Source organism: Thalassophryne amazonica, chromosome 2 (genome assembly GCF_902500255.1).
Source record: "Thalassophryne amazonica chromosome 2, fThaAma1.1, whole genome shotgun sequence".
NCBI lineage: Eukaryota > Metazoa > Chordata > Actinopteri > Batrachoidiformes > Batrachoididae > Thalassophryne > Thalassophryne amazonica.
The window spans coordinates 56,761,598-56,782,692 of record NC_047104.1 but is presented as its reverse complement, the minus strand read 5'-3'; the positions used below and the strand labels follow the sequence as shown (position 1 = coordinate 56,782,692).

Sequence of the window (21,095 nt, the reverse complement as noted above, 5' to 3'; positions counted from 1 at the left end):
GCAAATAACCACGGCAAAAATAAATCCCATGTGATAATCCAACCGACATCATGGTGTGCTGAGTTGCGTTGTGCTGCTGAAGTGAGCAAAAAAGAAAAAAGAAATTAAAGTTCGCTGGAAAGGCTGCGTCTGATGCATGGTATGACTGCTTGGCCCACTGCCAGAAAACTTTCAGCAAAGGTGTCCAGTGGCACACACGCACGCTTAGTGGCTCATGCAGCCATTATGAACAAACACACACACACACACACAGCTGAGTAATCATTTCAGCCACACACACGTACGCACGCTCACTGGCTCATTCAGCCGTTATGAACACATGCACACACAGCTTGATAATTTCAGCACGCACACGCAAGTAGGGTCAGTAGCACTGGTAAGGGGAGGACAAGCGCAGATGTGATTGCATGACTGAGTGAGTGACCACACCATAAAGGCTTTGACACATATGGTGTGAGTCCGGTCCATATGTTGGTTGTACTCCAATGTCCAGTACCAGCAGGGACTGTGCAAAAGGAGGAACACAGCGCTGCCTCCCACTCCAGTTCCGTGTTTGCCATCCAGATGTTTGGACATCAGACAGTCTTCTGCACCTTTTATGGCTGTCTGAGAGCAGTCTGTGTCATCTATCTGTCTACAAATGCGTTGGATGCCACCATGCAGGTGTGGACAAGGTAGTCTGGCTGCGTTCTGACACTGGTGGCCACGCCTCTTTTCCTCGCTACTTGTCCAATTATGGGAATTTTTGCCATTTTGGCCTGGTTCCTGCACATTCTTGCTATGTGTGACGGGGGCTTTAGAGCTGATCTAACTTATTAACTTAAGTTCAAATAACTTAATTCATTTAGATGTTACCAATTGAATTAGTGTAAGAAACAACTGGCTAACAAGCTCTGGGAGTGCCATCTTGTCCTTGTATCTTGTTTCAAAGGCAAAATTTTCTCACGTCCACTTTATAATCTTAATGTAGGATTTTATAAACATGTGTCATGCCCCCTTTCAGTTGACAAAATATTAGTGTGGTCAAGTCCTCATAAGATAAATCCTGGAACCAATTTCATGGCACAGCTTCTGTGGTATCTATAACATATATCTATTGTCAGGGTTTGGGGTTTTACTAGTGTTTTTTTGCTCTGTTCTATTTAGGTTTTTCCTGTTTGGTCTTTTTATGTTCCTATCTCTCTTGTCTGTCTCTCTTGGTGCTTGGTGGTCGGTGGTGCCCACTGTTTGGCCACACCCTTATTCTGGAGATTTCCACACACCTGTTCCTAATCTGTAGCTCATCACCAGGGTGTATATAAACTTCACTGGTTGCACTATTTTCTCACCAGATCACTGTGCTTTCTGCCATTGCTTCCAGCTCTGTACCTTGTGTTTCCTCACCGTGCCTGCTTCCTAGTGTTTTTGGACCTACTGCCTGTTTTTCTGACCACGCCTTCTCGTCTGATGTTCATGATTTGGTTGTTGATTTTTGACTGCCTTTCACTGCAAGTAAACTGTCTTAACCTTCAGAGCTGTGAACTTGAGTCTTGTATTTCTGTCCAGACGTCTCTGATTACCAAGCCTGATATCTATCACTATTCTTCTATTCATTCCCAGTACCTCATAGGCGACCCCCAAAACGTACTTCTGATACTATGTTCACATATGTGATAGATGGTACAGTGGATGTTCCATTGTTTTAAATAAGCAGATGATGGAAAATTCCACCAATGCTGTCTGTGACATCAGCAGTGATGGTACATGCTCCCAAAGGTTTAAAAAAATTTTTTTTTGAGGTTGTCACAGTGATAAAGACAATCTGGATTGTGGATTTTGCCAGTATATCATTGGTTCCTGTCAGATTCAAGAATTAATTGGAAAAGACATTTTCATGCAGAGGGTTAGCTTCCCTTTCCTGGCACTACACATAGAAATCTTTGTCTTGGCTTTAGGTAAGAACTTATCTCTTTCTACCTCCTTCATTAGAAGAAATGGAATCTCAGAAGGGCCTAATTAGCAGTGAGGATGGAATATCTGTGGATGGCAGACACTACAAGAACTGACTGTTAATCTACTTTTTCAACCATACAATACAAAACATTTTTAATAATTATTGCTGGAGAAATTTTAGCTATGGAAATGCACTGTGTTCATCTTACCAGAAGGAAAGCTGGACTAACAAATTTCCAGCATAACCTCCAATAGAGTCCTGGCTTGAAACCCATCATGCGCTCAATGTCCTCACTGAACCGGTCCACACCTGGAGGGAAGACAAAAAGTCAAACTTACTAGGCAAATAAGTCATGTAAAGGCAACATTTAGTCATTTTAGACTACAACAAGCTCAAAATGTCCTGTTTAGCTACCCAGTAGGAGGTAAGATGACAGTCTGAACGCATCATGTTTTGAGATTCCCTTCAGTTTCTACTGCTCACATGCTTTACGTTTGATGTGCTATGCTATAAGATTTTCTGGCAAACTACCAGATATTTCTGCCACGCTACAATGCATAGCTGTGCCCTCAAAATAAAAGCTGACCAGGAGTACCCGCTTCATTAAGCAGCTTTTTCAAGAAACCAGCATGGGTCAGTCTCTCTAAATCAACATCGCAGTCATCTGTCTGTGCTTGTTGCCAGCCTGAGTTAAGATCACCATGCTCAGACCCAGGAAAAGGAAAAAACACAGTGGTCTGATTTGCCACAAACCTTCTCAGGTGGAGGAAATCTAATTCATAAAAGAAGTACAGAGCTTAAGACAAAGGTTTTTTTTTTAAAGGTTTAATGGGCATTGATCAGGACTGGCTGCAGATGTACAACTGTCTGGTTCTGACAATCAAAAGAATGTGTATGTTCACAGCATAATGTCCCATTTCAATCAGGTTTTTTCTGTTTATCCTAGTTTTCTTAAAAATGCAGTAATGTTGTGAGTTTATGCATTAAACCATAGTGTTGACCCCCCCACCGTGACCCTTAACTGGACTAAGTAGATTCAGATAATGGGTGGTTGGATGGATGGATGTTTCTGTGGCCTCTGACCCATACTATTCTGAGCTTGTTCAATGCCCATATTTTGAAAAATATCCTTGAGATACTCGGTGGTCTCCCCTCCAACTCAAAAAATGGCTCATTGGATGAACCAATTCAATTATGTGCAGGAGTTCCATCTAATAAGTTTTTGTAGGCATGGATGTGCTTTATTTGAGTTGGGGCTACATAAATTTATTAGATGGAAATCCTGCTCGTAATTGAATTGAGTTCCATCAGTTTTTTGAGTGTATTGAAAAACTGTTTGCAGTGTTGTTCATATCATATTCATCTGCTTTAAATTGTATCACAGACATTTTTAGTGATGTTTCAAGCGGAAGAAAATGTAAAGGGTAATTTCCTACCGTAAAACCATGACACGCCAATGGCCTCGACCAACACCCCAAATAATATAGAGGTCCCTGCTGCGTACTTATCTAAGAGGGTCAGCACATAGATCCCACCCTAAAAAAAGAGGAAATCAGGAAACAGACAGAGACTGAATGGATTTTGTGGATGTGGTATAAATTGTCATTGTTTCACAAATTACAAATTTGATGTGCAATCAATGTCAAATAGGATAATGTAATGGGTCTTAAGCTATTCTCCCACGGTAAATGTTTGGCCCCAATTTGCATCTTGATTCCAAAAATAAGAAAACTGGGCCCTATTTACTAAAATAGGAGGCCCAGGCATTCTGGGCCATGCTCACTCCACTCACATGCCCTGACATCTGCTAAATATTAACCCTGTATCTGCACAAATTACATCCAATTACTCACATTTTTTGGATGACAATTTCTAATGATGTCACAAACTTTTTAAACATGTTTAAAACTTTTTTGTTTGATCACAATGGTACTTTTACCACATGCTGTACCCCATTTTTCAGCACCAATTGCATATTAAATTTTTGTTCATTTATTTTTGTGCCAATAATATGCATAATTAGGTGTCAAATACCAATAATGGGAATCTTGCATTATAGGCTTCTTTTTTGCTGATATTGTCAAAGTGTCAACACTGAAATATCATAATGGCTTGAGTGGACAGGTCTTGTGAAAATAGGATTATATTTTAAGATAAAATACAATACAAAAACATATGAAAGGCTGTATTTCAGTTGAGCAGGCTCAGTTCAATACTTGACCGATCAGTGGATCACAAATACAATGAAACTTCAAAACCTTGAGTCTTTTTGCTTCGTGGGAACTCCATTAATTTAATTAGTGATCAAAAGATATCAAACTCTGTTGCATTGGCTCACTTTGTCATTTCTCTGAAAGACATCTGTGGTATAAATACTGAGGATGCAAGACTGAGTCCAGTCTCAAGTCCAAGATGTCAAATCACAATGCTTTCATGGAACCCATGTCAATCATGAAGGTAACGTGCTTCAAAGGCATGTGATCTGGTTTTGGACACCAGTTTTCAATTCATGGAGAAATGGCTGTTCTGTCCTTAAGCATTATGTTGAAAGTGTGACATCAGCAAGCATGGGCATAACACACGGCATTATTAAACATGACACTGACATTAGTAATGCAGAACAAGGCCATCAGAAAGGTTCCAAAGGCTGTGGCAAAAGTGAAGAGCTTCCTGTTCCTCTTGAGGATCTTGAAGTCATCTGTGAGGCCTGTGAGAACTGCTTCCATGCCACCCATCTGGTACACACAAAAAGAGACATGAGTCACACATTTCTTCCGGTGGCCAGTGTACGGTTCAGGGTTGCTACACTTGACAGGATGAGTACACTATTTTACAGCTTTGTTCACATTTAGTAGCAACCAAGGCTCTGAGTGCTCTTATCTTTGAAGGTTTATAATTATGCCTGTTTGGTTGCTATCCAGAACATAAGATGGTTCCATAGTGTGGTGTATGCAGGGGCACATGGGACCAGTGCAGGCTCCCAGACCTGACCTTGTTACGGGAATAACAATTCTGTCCTGTATTGTTTTCTTTTGCCATAATTGCTTCTTGCCAATGCCTTCTCCATCTTAATTAGAGAACCCGCTGCTCTAGCAACACTTTATAGGCCCAGTGTTTGTCCACCAAACATACCTTGATTAAAAGCCACTGTTTCACAAGCAATAGCCAGCATAACTGGTGCTCATGTGCATGCTAAAAAATAAATGATGCACAGCAGAACATGGAAGGAAATGTTTCTCAGAAGTAAATTGTTGATAACATATTGCAGGAGAAGTGCTCTCTTCTGAGTTTTATGCGTTGCATCATTTATTTTTAGGATGTATAAGTGCACCCGTTATGTGCATGCCTGGTACCGTGTACTTCAACTAGTTTCATTTTTTTTAAAATTCATGCATGGTTACCTGCCATAATTTTTGACTCAGAGTTATTCCAAATTTGAGTTATTTTTTTCTTAAAACTCTACTCACAACACTACATAATGAAAAAATGAAATAAGCATTGATGCCATTTGCTCAGTATTTTGTTGATACACCTTTTGCTGCAATTACAGCCTCAACTCTTCTTGAATATGATGCCACAAGCTTGACCAGACCTGAATCCAGACCAGGTTTGGACCGATGCAGTTGCATCGGTCAATTTTTTTTACGCAACGTTCGTCATCTGTTAAAAAAAAAAAAAAAAATCTTGAATAATCCCGAAGAGTGCCGAACCTGTCCACGCGGTGAACACAGCTTTTCGGTGGTTTTCATGTCAACCTATTGTCCATAAATTATACGGATTTTTCTGAGTTTCAGAGTCATACGGACGTACAAATAAAGTTGGATATTCAGGGTTTGGTCTGCAGCGGGTCTGTAATCAACCATTTCTGCAGCGTGACTCCACTTTGAAGCCATGAACCAATGAAGCAATGCTTCATCCACTAGCTCGTTGGTTCTTTGATTTGATGCTCTTCAGAAATGGCAAGTCCGCTTCTTAACCCCTCTCAAAGCCATTAAAATACCGTGAGTCACTTTTGTGTGGATTAAAGTCACTAACTGGGACTCTTGTCTTGCTGCAGTCAAGAAACGAGAATCGTCCTCCGTTCCACTGGCACAGCTTGAAACGTTGCGCGGCTCTCTGCTGAGACAGAGTCCGGTCGGAATTAATAACTTCAAAATGAATTGCCGCTTTAAATAAAATGACACCTCTATCCAAACGTTGTAATATAGACAAGAAGCTACAATCGACTAAAACGTTTTTTCCTCCCAAAATGAAACGTGCTGTATTTCTTTACAGATTACATCCTGAAGTGAAGCACAGCAGCTGCAAGAACTCAACTCAGATATATGGAAAGACATTTATGCCAATAATGTCTGAAAGGAAATGCTTTTGACAAAAACTACAGATTTTGTTTATTCCTATTTATGTCCAGAGATAAAGGATCCACTATGTAGAGTTTATTATGTCCAACGTTTAAGGATCCAGTGACCAATTTCATATTTATTTACTTTAAGACTCAATAAAATGTTCAATTTCAATTAAATTTCAACTTAATCGGCTTATAAAGTGCCAAATCACAACAAAATCTAAATATACTAGTATATTTAGTCATGGACATGATGAATATTGTTACCTGCTGGACTGTTTCTAATTTTGATTGGTATCAATGGAAAATGTCTTCTGTGAACTGTCTGTATCCCAATATATTATTATTAAGAATATATGCAGTCATATTTTTATTGATTTCATCAATTAAAAAAAAATCATATATAGATTCAAGTATAATTGAAAGATTTTGGCAATAAATCTAATCCTGTTTACAGTCAATTTTTGTTATAGTGTTGTTTTTTTAGGACATCATATTTATACAAATAAGAAGTGTTCATTATGATCCATGAAGTATAATAAATATATTAAAAGAAGTGTGACAGTGTATGTTGCACAGGAATAAAAGAAGGAAGATTATTGAATAACAAGACGCGTACAATTTTTATTTTATCATTGGGAAAACATGCATCTGTCAGATTTTCACTCTGGATCCAGCCCTGATGACGTACCTATCTGTAGCCCATTCCTCTTTGCAGCACCTCTCAAGCTCCATCAGGTTGGATGGGGAGCATCAGTGCACAGCCATTTTCAGATCTCTCCAAAAATCTGGGCTCTGGCTGGGCCACTCAAAGACATTCAGAGTTGTCCTGATGCCACTCCTTTGATATCTTGTCTGTGGGTTTAGGGCAGACGTGAGTCTTCTCTGGCCTTTCTTATAAATTGCAGTAGTGTTGTTTGACCAGTGCAGTTTATTGTTTAGGCAAACAACCAGGTACTTGTAAGCATCCACGATCTCATTGTCCTTCCTTGGATCTTCACCAGTGTCGGTGGAGAGCACTTATGCCTGCGGAAGTCCACCTCCAGCTCTTTGGCTTTCCCTGCATTGATGTGGAGGAGGTTCCACTGACACCAATCCACAAAGTCTTGGATCACCCCACTGTACTCTCTGTCGTCCTCTTCAGTGATGAGGCAGATGATTACAGAGTCATTAGAGAACTTTTGCAGGTGACAATTGACAAAGCTGTACATGAAGTCTGCGATGTAGATAGTGAAAAGAAAGGGAGCCAAAACTGTTCCTTGCGAGGCCCCGTGCTGCAGATGTCCATGTCAGAGACACAGTCCCGAGCCCTCATGTACTGTGGTCCTTCTGTGAGGTTGTCCAAGATCTAAGATGAGAAATGGGGATCTACATCTGTGATCTTCGGCTTGTCCCTCAGAGGCACCGGTTGTATGGGTTATAATTTTATTTAATTTAACCTTTATTTAACCAGGTTAGTCAAATTGAGATCAAGATCTCTTTCGCAAAGGAAACCTGGGCAATTATAAAGTTTCCAATTCACCTAACCTGAATGTCTTTAAATGTAGGAGGAAGCCAGAGCACCGAGAGGAAACCCACGCAAACACGCGGAGAACATGCAAACTCCACACAGGAAGGCCACAGGTGGGAATCAATCCCCTGGCCTTCTTGCTGTGAGGCAACAGTGCTAACCACTAATCCACCATGCTTAGTGGCATTAGTGCTATTAGTGGCATTGAAAGCACTGGAGAAATCAAAAACATAATTCTCACAGTGCTCCCAGACTTTTCAAGGTGAGAGAGAGCTCTATGTTTAAGGCAGATGACAGCATTGTCCACTCTGATGCCAGGCTGGAGGGCAAACTGAAGTGGATCCATTGATGATTTCACCAGGGGGCAGAGATGTCCAAGGACCAGCCTGTCTATGGTCTTCATGCGATGTCAGTGCCACCGGCCTGAAGCTGGTGAAGTCGTCCAGGTGTGGCAACCTTTTCTTCTGAACTGGTACCAAACAGGAGGTCTTTCACAGCTTGGGCACTGTCCCAAGTCTCAGGCTCATGTTGAAGATGTGCTTCATAATCCTGGTCAGCACAGGATTTGAGGAGCCTGGAGCTGATGCCATCAGGGCCAGCTGCCTTCTTCACCTTGATCTTTTTGAGGTCATTTCTCACCTGAGTTAATGAGAGGAACAGGCAGGGTTGTTGGGTGCTGGTCAGTGGGGGTGAAGTGGTGGGACTATTGGTAGGAGGGGCAGCAGGGAGTGGTTGTGAGCTGAGGATTGTGTGGAGTGGGATGGGGTTGAAAGGGGGTGGGGCAGTTTATAAGGGCCACAGATGAAATGGGTTGCAGCAGAGATGACTGAGCCGGGGGGTGGGGTTGGGGGCTGATCAAACCTGTTGAAAAACAGGTTTAGGTCATTCATCCACTTCAGATCCCCTGCAGCCTGGGCATCAATCTCCTTGTGACCAGAGATGGATTTTAGGAATCGCCAGACTCCCCTGATGTTATTCTGCTGTAGCTGGTCTTTCATCTTCCTCCCGTAGCTGTTTATCCCCTCCCTGATCTTCCACCTCAGCTCTTTCTGTACAGCCCTCAGCACTTCCTTTTTTCCTGAACTGAAGGCCTACTTTTTCTCCCTGAGGAGAGCCTTAAGATCAGGAATGAGCCAGGGTTTGTTATTGGAAATATACTGAACAGACCTGGTGGGTACGGTTTTCTCCACACAAAAGTTCATGTCGTCCATTACGCAATTTTGAGACCATTGATGTCTTCCCCATTATGCACCTGAGTTAAATTTTGAGCTTCATGGTAAAGGCTGTGAATGCTTCTGTACATGTGATTTCTTAGTTTTTGCTTGTTTTTTTTTTACAAATTTGCCAAAACGAATTTCATTCATCTTCAAATAGGGCTGGAACAAAACAAAATGTGGAAAAACTTAAACGCTGTGAATACTTTCCAGATGCACTGTATGTAGGTATGTATATTGATATACCTGTTGGGGAAGTGTAATGACACGGACCCACAACAGGGGGCGCAAATGAACGGTCAATGGGTAGTCAAATAAATACAATTTATTGTGGCAAATGTGCACAACAGGTCGAATACTATTTTTAGACAGTCAATTACAAAAGTCAACAGGTGACGTGTGGGCAGGTCTGAGGGTAGGAGACGCCTATCCAGAGAAGAGCCGGGGCCCACAAGGTTCCGCCGCCAACGAAGACCTGCAGCAAACCAAAGACGCCAAGTCCCGAGTCCCCAGGTGGCCTCTACTTCAGATGTTAGATCCGGTACTGCTGGCAGGAACAGAAGACAGGTTAACGGTGGGTGTGTGCACACCCAGCAGAACAATCAGCAATTCAGTTCAGTTCCTTTTGTGGGAGAATCTCCACCTCCGACACAAAAACACAGAAACATGCAGAGACCAACTGTTACTTCTCTGGTTTGGAAAGAGGAGTGAAGTCCGTCACTCTTCTACGTCCAAAACCCAGCTCCCAGCTGACTGAAGATAACTGGTACTCCTGCAAAGGTTTTCAACAGACAATGATACGTGCGTTCAGCACAGACACGGCTGAGAGTTTTACCTGAGTGGTAAACTGATATCTCGGCAGAGATGTGGTGTCTCCTCCAGTCTTATATGGGATGGGATGATGATGAGATGATTTCTGACAGCTGGTAGTCCTGGCTCCTGGGTGGTGACTGCGCCCTCTGGTGCCTGAAACCCGACTACAGGCAGGGCACCCTCTGGCGTTGGCCAGCAGTACCTCATCTTCGGGCGGCCCACATAACAGGACCCCCCCCCTCAACGGGCGCGGGGTGTCGCTGGTAGAACTCGGCCAGGAGGGCCGGGTCTAGGATGAAGCTTCTCTTCACCCAGGAGCGTTCTTCAGGTCCATAACCCTCCCAGTCCACCAGATATTGGAGACCCCAACCCCTCCGGCGAACATCCAGGAGCCTGCGGACAGTCCACGTAGGCTCGCCGTCGATGATGCGGGCAGGAGGCGGCACAGGTCCGGGGGTGCAAAGGTCCAAGGTGTGGTATGGTTTGATCTTGGAGACATAAAAAACAGGATGGATCCGCAGTGAAGCCGGGAGTTTCAGCTTCACTGCGGCTGGACTGATTATTTTGGTGATCTGAAATGGTCCGATATACCTGTCCATCAGCTTTTGCGACTCCGTGTTGAGAGGAATGTTCTTTGTTGACAGCCAGACCTCCTGCCCGGGTTGGTATTCCGGGGCCGGGTCACGTCGGCGGTCTGCATGGCTCTTTGCCCTCGTCCGGGCTTTCAACAGGGCAGAGCGGGCTGTACGCCACACCCGACGGCACCTCCTGAGGTGGGCCTGGACTGAGGGAACCCCAACCTCTCCCTCCACCGCCGGAAACAATGGGGGCTGGTACCCCAAACACACCTCAAACGGGGAGAGGCCGGTTGCTGAGGAAACTTGACTGTTATGAGCGTACTCGATCCAGGCCAGATGTTGACTCCAGGCCGTCGGGTGCGTGAAGGTCATACACCGCAGGGCCTGTTCCAGCTCTTGATTAGCCCGCTCTGCTTGTCCGTTGGTCTGTGGGTGGTACCCGGACGAAAGGCTCACGGTGGCCCCCAGTTCCCTGCAGAAACTCCTCCAGACCTGGGAGGAGAACTGAGGACCACGATCCGAGACGATGTTCGTAGGGATACCATGCAGACGTATGACGTGGTGGACCAGAAGGTCAGCAGTCTCCTGGGCCGACGGGAGCTTCGAGAGGGCCACGAAGTGGGCCGCCTTGGAGAACTGGTCCACTATCGTCAGGATGGTTGTCATACCCTGGGACGCAGGGAGACCCGTGACGAAGTCCAGGCCGATATGGGACCAGGGGCGATGAGGCACAGGCAGCGGCTGGAGGAGTCCCTTCTCCAGTTGGTGGACTGCCTTGCCCCTGGCACAGGTGGTACAGGCCCGGACATACTCCCGGACATCGGCTTCCAAAGACGCCCACCAGAACCGCTGCCGAACAACTGCCACGGTCCTCCGCACCCCTGGATGGCAGGTGAGCCTGGAAACATGGCAGAAGTCCAAAACTGCAGTCCTAGCATCTGCTGGGACGTACAAACGGTTAGGTGGTCCACCGCCGGGGTCCGTTTGACGCGTCAGGGCCTCCCTGACGATGTTCTTCACGTCCCACGTCAGTGTGGTGACGATAGTGGACTCCAGGATGATGTTTTCTGGTGGATCCGACAGCTCTGCTCTGACTTCCTCTTCATGCACCCGGGACAGTGCGTCCGACCGCTGGTTCTTAGTCCCAGGGCAATAGGTGATCCTAAAGTCAAAACGGCTAAAAAAAAAAAGAGACCAACGGGCTTGCCTGGGGTTCAGACACTTAGCGGTCCAGATATACTCCAGGTTCCGATGGTCGGTGAAGACCGTGAATGGAACCACAGCTCCCTCCAACAAGTGTCTCCACTCCTCCAGGGCCTCCTTCACTGCCAGGAGCTCCTGATTGCCAACATCATAATTCAGCTCTGCTGGGGTCAACCTGCGGGAGAATTAGGCACAGGGGTGGAGTACTTTATCGGACTCCCCGTTCTGGGACAGCACAGCTCCTATCCCTGAGTCAGAGGCATCTACGTCCACAACAAACTGGCGGCTAGGATCAGGCTGCACCAGAACTGGCGCAGTAGAGAACCGGCGTTTCAACTCCCTAAACACGGCTTCGCACCGATCCAACCAGGTGAAGGGAACTTTTGGGGAGGTCAGGGCTGTAAGGGGACCAACAACCTGACTATAGCCCTTGATAAACCTCCGATAGAAATTAGCGAAGCTGAGGAACTGTTGCAGCTTCCTACGGCTTGCCGGTTGGGGCCAATCTCTCACCGCCGCTACCTTGGCCGGATCAGGGGCGACGGAGTTGGAGGAGATTATGAACCCCAGGAAGGACAAAGAAGTACGGTGGAACTCACACTTCTCGCCCTTCACAAACAGCCGGTTCTCCAACAACCGCTGCAGGACCTGACGTACATGCCTAACATGGGTCTCAGGATCCGGGGAGAAGATGAGGATATCGTTTAGGTGTACGAAGACGAACCGATGCAGGAAGTCCCGCAAGACGTCATTTACTAATGCTTGGAACGTCGCGGGGGCATTAGTGAGGCCGAACGGCATGACCAGGTACTCAAAGTGACCTAAGGGGGTGTTAAATGCCGTCTTCCATTCGTCTCCCTTCCGGATCCAAACCAGGTGATACGCATTCCTAAGATCCAATTTAGTGAATATTTTGGCTCCATGCAGGGGCGTGAACACTGAATCCAACAGGGGCAACGGGTATCGGTTGCGAACCGTGATCTCGTTCAGCCCTCTGTAATCAATGCATGGACGGAGTCCGCCGTCCTTCTTGCCCACAAAAAAGAAACTTGCACCCATCGGGGAGGCGGAGTTCCGGATCAACCCGGCAGCTAATGAGTCCCGGATGTAGGTCTCCATTGATTCTCGCTCGGGGCGTGAGAGGTTGTATAGTTTACTGGACGGATACTCAGCACCCGGGATTAAATCAATGGCACAATCGTATGGTCGATGTGGGGGTAGAGTGAGTGCCAGATCTTTGCTGAAAACGTCAGCAAGATCATGGTACTCAACAGGCACGGTGGTGAGATTGGGGGGGACTCGAACCTCCTCTTTAGCAGTCACACCGGGTGGAACCGAGGATCGTAAACACTCCCGGTGGCAGGTTTCGCTCCATTGAGCCACAACCCCAGACGGCCAATTGATCCAGGGATTGTGCTTACTAATCCATGGATAGCCCAAAATTACTCTGGAGGTAGAAGGTGTCACAAAAAACACAATCTCCTCCCTGTGATTCCCAGACACAGTCAGTGTTAAGGGCTGTGTCTGGTGTGTGATTAATGGAAGAAGGGTGCCATCTAGTGAACGTACCCTCACTGGTGAAGGAAGAGCCACTAGAGGGAGCCCTACTTCTGTAGCCCATCTGCTATCAAGCAGATTCCCTTCCGACCCCATGTCAATCAGTGCTGGGGCTTGAAGGGTTAAATCCCCACAGAGGATCACAACTGGGATTCGTGCGGATTTTTGTGCAGTACCCGCGTGTGTGTTATGGCCCACCCTTAGCCCAGTTTCTAAGGGTGAGCATTGGTGTTTGACCGCTTGGGGCATTGTTTCTGCAGATGCTCGTTAGAGCCACAGAAAAAGCACTCTCCGTGGGCCAGCCTCCTCTGTCTGTTTTCTAATTTTATTTTGGCCCTGCTCGTGTCCATAGCTTCGTCAGCAGGGGGAGCTGTTGTCACACGGAGCATTCGGGCTCTGGAGCGTGGGGAAGGCGGGGCTGCTTCGGTATGGGAAGGGAGAGGAGCGGCACGTGCCCGGCCATGTCCTTCGTCTCGCTCCCGTCGATGTTCTTCCAATCGGTTGTCTAACCGTATAACCAGATCTATAAGCCCATCTAAATTCCACAGCTCATCCTTAGCCACCAGATGCTCCTTCAGGACTGACGACAGTCCGTTTACGAAGGCGGCGCAGAGTGCAGCGGTATTCCAGCTGGACCTCGCAGCCGCTATGCGGAAATCGACCGCATACTCAGCTGCACTCCGACGCCCCTGTCTCATTGACAGCAGCGTCGTAGAAGCAGTCTCACCTCTGTTTGGGTGATCAAAGACTGTTCTGAACTCCCTCACAAACCCAGTATAAGAGGTAAGAAGCCGTGAATTCTGCTCCAAGAGCGCCGTAGCCCAGGCGCATGCCTCGCCTCGAAGCAAATTAATTACATAAGCCACCCTGCTGGCGTCCGACTCGTACATCACGGGATGCTGTGAAAAGACGAGCGAACACTGCATTAAAAAGTCCGCGCACGTCTCCACACAGCCCCCGTACGGCTCTGGGGGACTTATGTATGCTTCAGGGGATGGTGGGTGGGGTCATTGAATGACCAGTGGAATGTCTATATTCGACACCGGGTCAGCAGGAGGAGGAGCTGCAGCAGCGCCCTGAGCGCGCGCTTCCACCTGGGCGGTGAGAGCCTCCATTCTACGATTGAGGATGACGTTCTGCTCGGTCATTAGATCCAACCGAGCAGTAAAGGCGGTGAGGATTTGCTGCAACTCACCAATCACGCATCCTGCAGACGCCTGTGCACCCTGCTCTTCCATTGGCTGTTCAACTGGTGGTTGACGCCCCTCGGGATCCATGACATTGGCCGAGATATCCTGTTGGGGAAGTGTAATGACACAGACCCACAACAGGGGGCGCAAATGAACGGTCAATGGGTAGTCAAATAAATACAATTTATTGTGGCAAATGTGCACAACAGGGCGAATACTATTTTTAGACAGTCAATTACAAAAGTCAACAGGTGACGTGTGGGCAGGTCCGAGGGTAGGAGACGCCTATCCAGAGAAGAGCCGGGGCCCACAAGGTTCCGCCGCCAACGAAGACCTGCAGCAAACCGAAGCCGCCAAGTCCCGAGTCCCCAGGTGGCCTCTACTTCAGCTGTCAGATCCAGTACTGCTGGCAGGAACAGAAGACAGGTTAACGGTGGGTGTGTGCACACCCAGCAGAACAATCAGCAATTCACTTCAGTTCCTTTTGTGGGAGAATCTCTACCTCCGACACAAAAACACAGAAACGTGCAGAGACCAACTGTTACTTCTCTGGTTTGGAAAGAGGAGTGAAGTCCGTCACTCTTCTACGTCCAAAACCCAGCTCCCAGCTGACTGAAGATAACTGGTACTCCTGCAAAGGTTTTCAACAGACAATGATACGTGCGTTCAGCACAGACACGGCTGAGAGTTTTGCCTGAGTGGTAAACTGATATCTCAGCAGAGATGTGGTGTCTCCTCCAGTCTTATATGGGATGGGATGATGATGAGATGATTTCTGACAGCTGGTAGTCCTGGCTCCTGGGTGGTGACTGCGCCCTCTGGTGCCTGAAGCCCGACTACAGGCAGGGCCCCCTCTGGCGTTGGTCAGCAGTACCTCCTCTTCGGGCGGCCCACATAACAATACCAGTGCATTGCCCATGGGGATCCATGGGTTCCAGATTGCATGGTGTTTATAAAATAGTTAGCTGACATTTTTCAAGGGTGGTAATAATGTATGCAAAGTTTCTATATTGAGTTGGAATGACGTGAGTCCAGAATGTTTTAAGAACCTTAGACCTCAACAGTTTTATGAGGAAGAACACAACCCTTTTATTCCTGTTAATTACTAAATGTTAATTTACTGTCTTAATATATTTATAAATTGTTTGGGTTATTGTTATCATATACAGACTATTATTATCATTATTATCATTATTATTATCTATTATTTTATTTTATTATTACTTCTATTTTGGTAAATGGACCACAAAGGAAATAAATTGAATTAATTCATTTTTTGTGTCGTCCATGTATTTTTAACATATTTAGAATTGTATTATGCACTTACATTGAACTTACTAAATAAAATTGTGTATGCACGCATTCACATACACAGGTGCCACTTCACTTTTAATATGTAGATGACTGCTGGAATGGCATGTGAGTCCAGAATGTAATTATCAAAGTCCATTGTTCAGTGTTGGTAGCTAATATCTGTAGTTTCTCCAAAAATATTTGTCCTATTAATGTTCGGTTTCGGTGGTGTTCATACTTGAACCAAAAGCATACCAAATGGCAAATGTCAGCTCTCCCTAGTTTGTCTGTATTCAAACCTATACACATGCATGGCGAGCTACGTGGAAGAACAAAAACCAAGCCAGAGCTTTTTGTGTTTTCTGCATTCTGCATACTTTTATTATTACACATCCACATACAGACACAGTGGCAGAATGCACGACAAATGCACGACACTTCGCACTTATGGTAACGGCAGCATGCCACTTAACTAAACTGACAAAACCAATTTAACTACAAAAACACAAAAGCTCAATAACACTGTTAACCTAACATGAACCACAATAACAACATTTACAATCCCAAAGCCCCAAACTCCATGGTGCATTGCAGCACAAGATCCATTGTTCACTGGCTAGTTAATATCGGTAATTGTTCCAAAAATATTAGTCCTATCACCTTTCCGTTTTCACAGCATTCATCCTTGACTCAAAATACATCAGCATACCAAATGGCAAATGTTAGCTCTCCCCAGTTTCTTTGTGATCAAAGCCATACACACGCACGTACACATGCACACAAAGGCCACTTGGATATTATATATAGATGAACTCACCGAACTGTCAATCCCAAGCGTTAGCAACATGATGAAGAACACAATAGCCCAAAATGTGGAACCAGGCAGTGTAGAAATTGCTTCTGGGTAGATGATAAACACCAGTCCTGCCCCTGCATGTACAAATTTACACACACAAATATACAAATAGAGATATATGACACTCCGAAACATGTAAGAGTTCTGTTGCTTGTAAAGTCATAGTGAAGTCAATTTTATAATGGAATTAGATAAAGAATGCCATGAAATCTAATGCAGTGGAAGAACTAAAACACAACTTTACATTTTATGGGCCAGTAAAATGTCAGTGACATTGCAGCAGGGGCTTACCTTCTGTTGCCACGTCTTCTATTCTTACTCCATGCTTGTAAGCCATGTATCCAAGCACAGAGAAAATGGCAAATCCTGAGAAAAAACTCGTAACACAGTTCACAGTGCTGGTCAACAGTGCATCCCTATAGAAACAAAATGCACAAAGACCTCAAAATTAAACAGATTCACCATATTTCCACTTCATAACTATTCATCTGGCCACAGCTCACAGAACACAGCTGAGAAGCTTGCATATCTTGTGGTTCCAATGAAAATGTTTTCTGATTATACATATACAGTGTATACAGGCATATACAGCGCATCCAGAAAGCATTCACGACGCTTCACTTTTCCCACATTTTGTTATGTTACAGCCTTATTCCAAAAATGGATGAAACTCATTTTTTCCCTCAAAATTCTACACACAATTCCCCATAATGACAATGTGAAAAAGGTTTTTTGAGATTTTTGCAAATTTATTAAATAATTAAAAAAAACATCTAAGATATCACATGTACGTAAGTATTCACAGCCTTTGCCATGAAGCTCAAAATTGAGCTCAGGTACATCATCCTGTTTCCACTGATCATCTGAGATATTTATACAGCTTAATTGGAGTCTACTTGCCGTAAATTCAGTTGATTGGACATGATATGGAAAGACACACACCTGTCTACATATAAGGTCTCTCAGTTGACAGTGCATGTCAGAGCACAAACCAAGCATGAAGTCAAAGGAATTGCCTGTACACCTCCGAGACAGTAGTCTCCTCGCCTCAGTTGTGCCCAAGCATCACTTGATTTTTAACAAATCAAAAAAATTGCCGCAATGAACTCTCTCACCAAATCCTCAGCCACCTCATACCCCTCACTACGTTGTTGCTGCAAATTTGTGGATAATTCATGATTTGCAGCTGATTCACATTTTTGGGGGTTAACATACCCCCAAAGGATCATAATGCCCATGCATCCTGTCCTGCAACAGCAGAGCCGTACCATCTAATGGAACTCAGTTTCATGCATGGTCTGGCTGTGAAAGTCCAGCCCAGTTGTATAGGCATACTTTGCGCGCCATGCCTGGCCATGAACTGGATTTTCTGTTTTATTTATGTATTTTTCTAACCCAGCCACATGGGGTTTCCAACCAGTACACTCGGAGTGCCAGTCCCAAGCCTGGAGAAATGTTGAGGGTTGTGTTAGGAAGGGCATCTGGCGTAAAACAAGCCAACCCAACCATCCAGATTAAGAACCAAATTTCCGTACCGGATTGTAGGGGCCTGGGTTAACAATGGCCGCCACCGGTGCTGTTGTCCAACAGGGTGCTGGTGGATATCGGGCTATTGCTGGGTGAAGACGAAGAGGAGCAGAACGTGTACACAGATAGGGGGAGAAGAGGAAAACTACAAGGGTGGAAGTGAGAGTCAGGACTTTGAATGTTGTCAGTATGACTGGTAAAGAGAGAGAGCTCACTCATTTGATGGAGAGGAGAAAGGTAGACATATTGAGTGTGCAAGAGACCAAGTGGAAGGGAAGTAAGAGCAGGAGCATAGGCAGTGGGTTCAAGTTGTTGTATCATGGTGATGATAGGAAGAGAAATGGTGTTGGGGTGCTTTTAAAGAATAAGTATGTTAAGATTGTGTTGGAGGTTAAGCAAGTGTCTGACAGGGTGATGAGTGTGAAGTTGGAAATTGAAGAGATGATGATGAATATCATCAGTGCATATGACCCACAAGTAGGTTGCGAGATATAGGAGAAAGAAGATTTCTGCAGTGAGTTAGATAAGGTGGTGAACATTGCACCCAAGCATGAAATAGTGGTGATAGAAGCGGACTTCAATGGGCATGATGGCGAAGGGAACAGAGGTGATGAGGAAGTAATGGGTAGATATGGTATCAAGGACAGGAATGTAGAAGTGCAGATGGTAGTTGATTTTGCAAAAAGGATGGAAATGGCTGTGGTGAACACTTACTTTAAGAAAAGGGAGGAGTACAGAGTAACATATGAGACTGGAGGAAGGTGCACACAGATGGACCACATTCTGTGTAGGAGATCCAAGCTAAAAGAAATTGGAGACTGTAAGGTGGTGGTAGGAGAGCATGTAGCTAGATAGCATAGGATGATGGTTTGTAGGATGACTTTAGAGGTAAAGAAGAAGAAGAGAGTGAGAGTTCAACAAAGGATCAGATGGTGGAAGCTGAAGGAGGAAGACGAGTGTGAAATTCAGTGAGCAGATGAGAGAGGCACTGGATGGAGGAGAAGCAGTTTTGTACAACTGGAAAAGTACTGCAGATGTGGTGAGGGACACAGCAAGGAAGGTACTGGGTGTGACATCTGGACAGTGGAAACAAGACAAAAAGAGTGGTGGAATGAAGATGTTCAGAAAAGCATAAAAAGAAATAGGTTGGCAAAAAAAGAATTGGGATAGTCAGAGAGATAGAAGTATAAGGAGATGCGATGTGATGTGAAAAGAGAACTGGCAAAAGCTAAGGAAAAGGCATATTGTGAGCTGTACAAGACGTTGAATAGTAAGGAAGGAGAAAACGACTTGTACAGATTGGCCAGACAACGGGACAGAGCTGGAAAGGATGTGCAGCAGGTTTGGGTGGTAAAAGATGCACATGGTAATGTGCTGACAAGTGAGGAGAGTGTGTTGAGAAGATGGAGAGAATATTTTGAGGAGCTGATGAATGAAAAAAATGAGAGAGAAGGCTGGTTGATGTGGTGAGAGTAAATCAGGAAGTATAAGAGATTAGTAGTGGATGAAGAGTGGAAAGGCAGTTGGTCCAGATGACATTCCAGTGGAGGCATGAAAATGTCTTGGAGAGATGGCAGTTTCTAACCAGATAATTTAATAAAATCTTGGAAAGTGAGAGGATGCCTGAGGAGTGGGGAAAAAGTGTTCTGGTTCCTATTTTTAAGAACAAGGGTGATGTGGTGAAAGTAGATGAGTTTAAATACTTGGGGTCAACTGTCCAAAGTAATGGAGAGTGTGGTAGACAGGTGAAGAAGAGAGTGCAGGCTGGGTGGAGTGGGTGGAGAAAGGTGGAGTGATTTGAGACAGAAGAATATATGCAAGAGTGAAAGGGAAAGTCTACAAGACAGTATTGAGACCAGCTATGTTATATGGCTTAGAGGCGGTGGCACTGACAAAATGACAAGTGGCAGAGCTGAAGATGTTGAGATTCTCTTTGGGAGCGACAAGAATGGACAGGAATGAATATATCAGAGGGACAGCTCAGGTGGGACAGTTTAGAGACAAAGTCAGAAGATACATGGCGGAGACTCAGTCGCGATGCTCGTATGTGTCAGAAGGACCAAGTCAGTGAGATTCCACATGAGAAAGTTATCGCCTTTTTGCCTGTTTTTGCAAGATGTTGCATCACCGCCTCCCCTCCATCAATCATGTGCCAGTGAGATACTAGCCTCAGCATCTGTGTAAAAAAAAATTCTCATCAATTTTTGTCAAGCCCAGCTTGTAGCATAGCAACCACTTATATCAATGCTCTAAAACACCCACTCTGACTGAAAATGAATGGCAGCCAGTCACTTTGTCTCTGTCGCTTGTAGATAATGTGAGCAAGGGGTGATGGGAGTCTAAGCTATGATTGACAGCACTGCAAACAATTTCGCTGCGGCAACCCCTGCTGGGCACAGGACAACACCATTTCAAACCGAAAATAATGTTTCCCTGCAATGTTAATTTGGTAAGCTAAGTTTTGATATCAGCAAAAATGACATTGATACTGATGTGTTTGTGAAAGGCTCCTATTGGCCAATATTGTCGGCCTACTGATACATTGATCGAGCTCTATAACATGCCATATGTGTTCAAACTGTTCATGGTCAGTACTTCCTTGGCTATACTACATATTTTTAATTATCTAAAAAAAATTTAATTTGTCCCTCTGTGGGAACAATGAAAATCCCTCCTGTAAACAATCCTCACACATCACTCTGAATGGAGCAAGAAAGCAAAAGACTCCCTTTTTGGGATCAAGAAGACAGAGTAAATGAGGGACAGCAGGAGACAAAAACTTAGAAAGCATGTGACACTTTGCATTACATCTTGTTCACTGTGAGATTACTGATATGAAAGGGAAGTCCTTCATAAAAAAATCAAAAGAAAGGGAAAAAAAGCTCCTCATAGCGCTGACATTGCTAACACATTCATGCATGAAAAGCTGTAGCCTGTTTTATGTGCTAACAATTGTTACACAAGCTTCACCTCAGCTGCTACATCATCCATTCATAAAATGAGCTGCTTAACAAGCAACAGTATCCTCCAGTGGCCACCAAAGCCCTGAGATTACAATCAAGCCTTCATAAGCAAC

The 21,095-nt window shown here is 44.9% G+C and overlaps 1 protein-coding gene across 1 annotated transcript in view; it reads right to left on the bottom strand.

Annotated features, from left to right (window-relative positions):
• Nucleotides 1-21,095, bottom strand: part of slc6a2 (solute carrier family 6 member 2) — a 94,509-nt gene that overhangs the window by 19,966 nt on the left and 53,448 nt on the right. The window contains exons 7-11 of the mRNA XM_034186346.1: nt 16,784-16,908; nt 16,454-16,566; nt 4,540-4,668; nt 3,370-3,469; nt 2,142-2,242 (exon numbers count right to left, since the gene is read on the bottom strand). Coding sequence (XP_034042237.1) covers nt 2,142-2,242; nt 3,370-3,469; nt 4,540-4,668; nt 16,454-16,566; nt 16,784-16,908 — 568 coding nt within the window. The remainder of the gene's footprint in view (nt 1-2,141; nt 2,243-3,369; nt 3,470-4,539; nt 4,669-16,453; nt 16,567-16,783; nt 16,909-21,095) is intronic.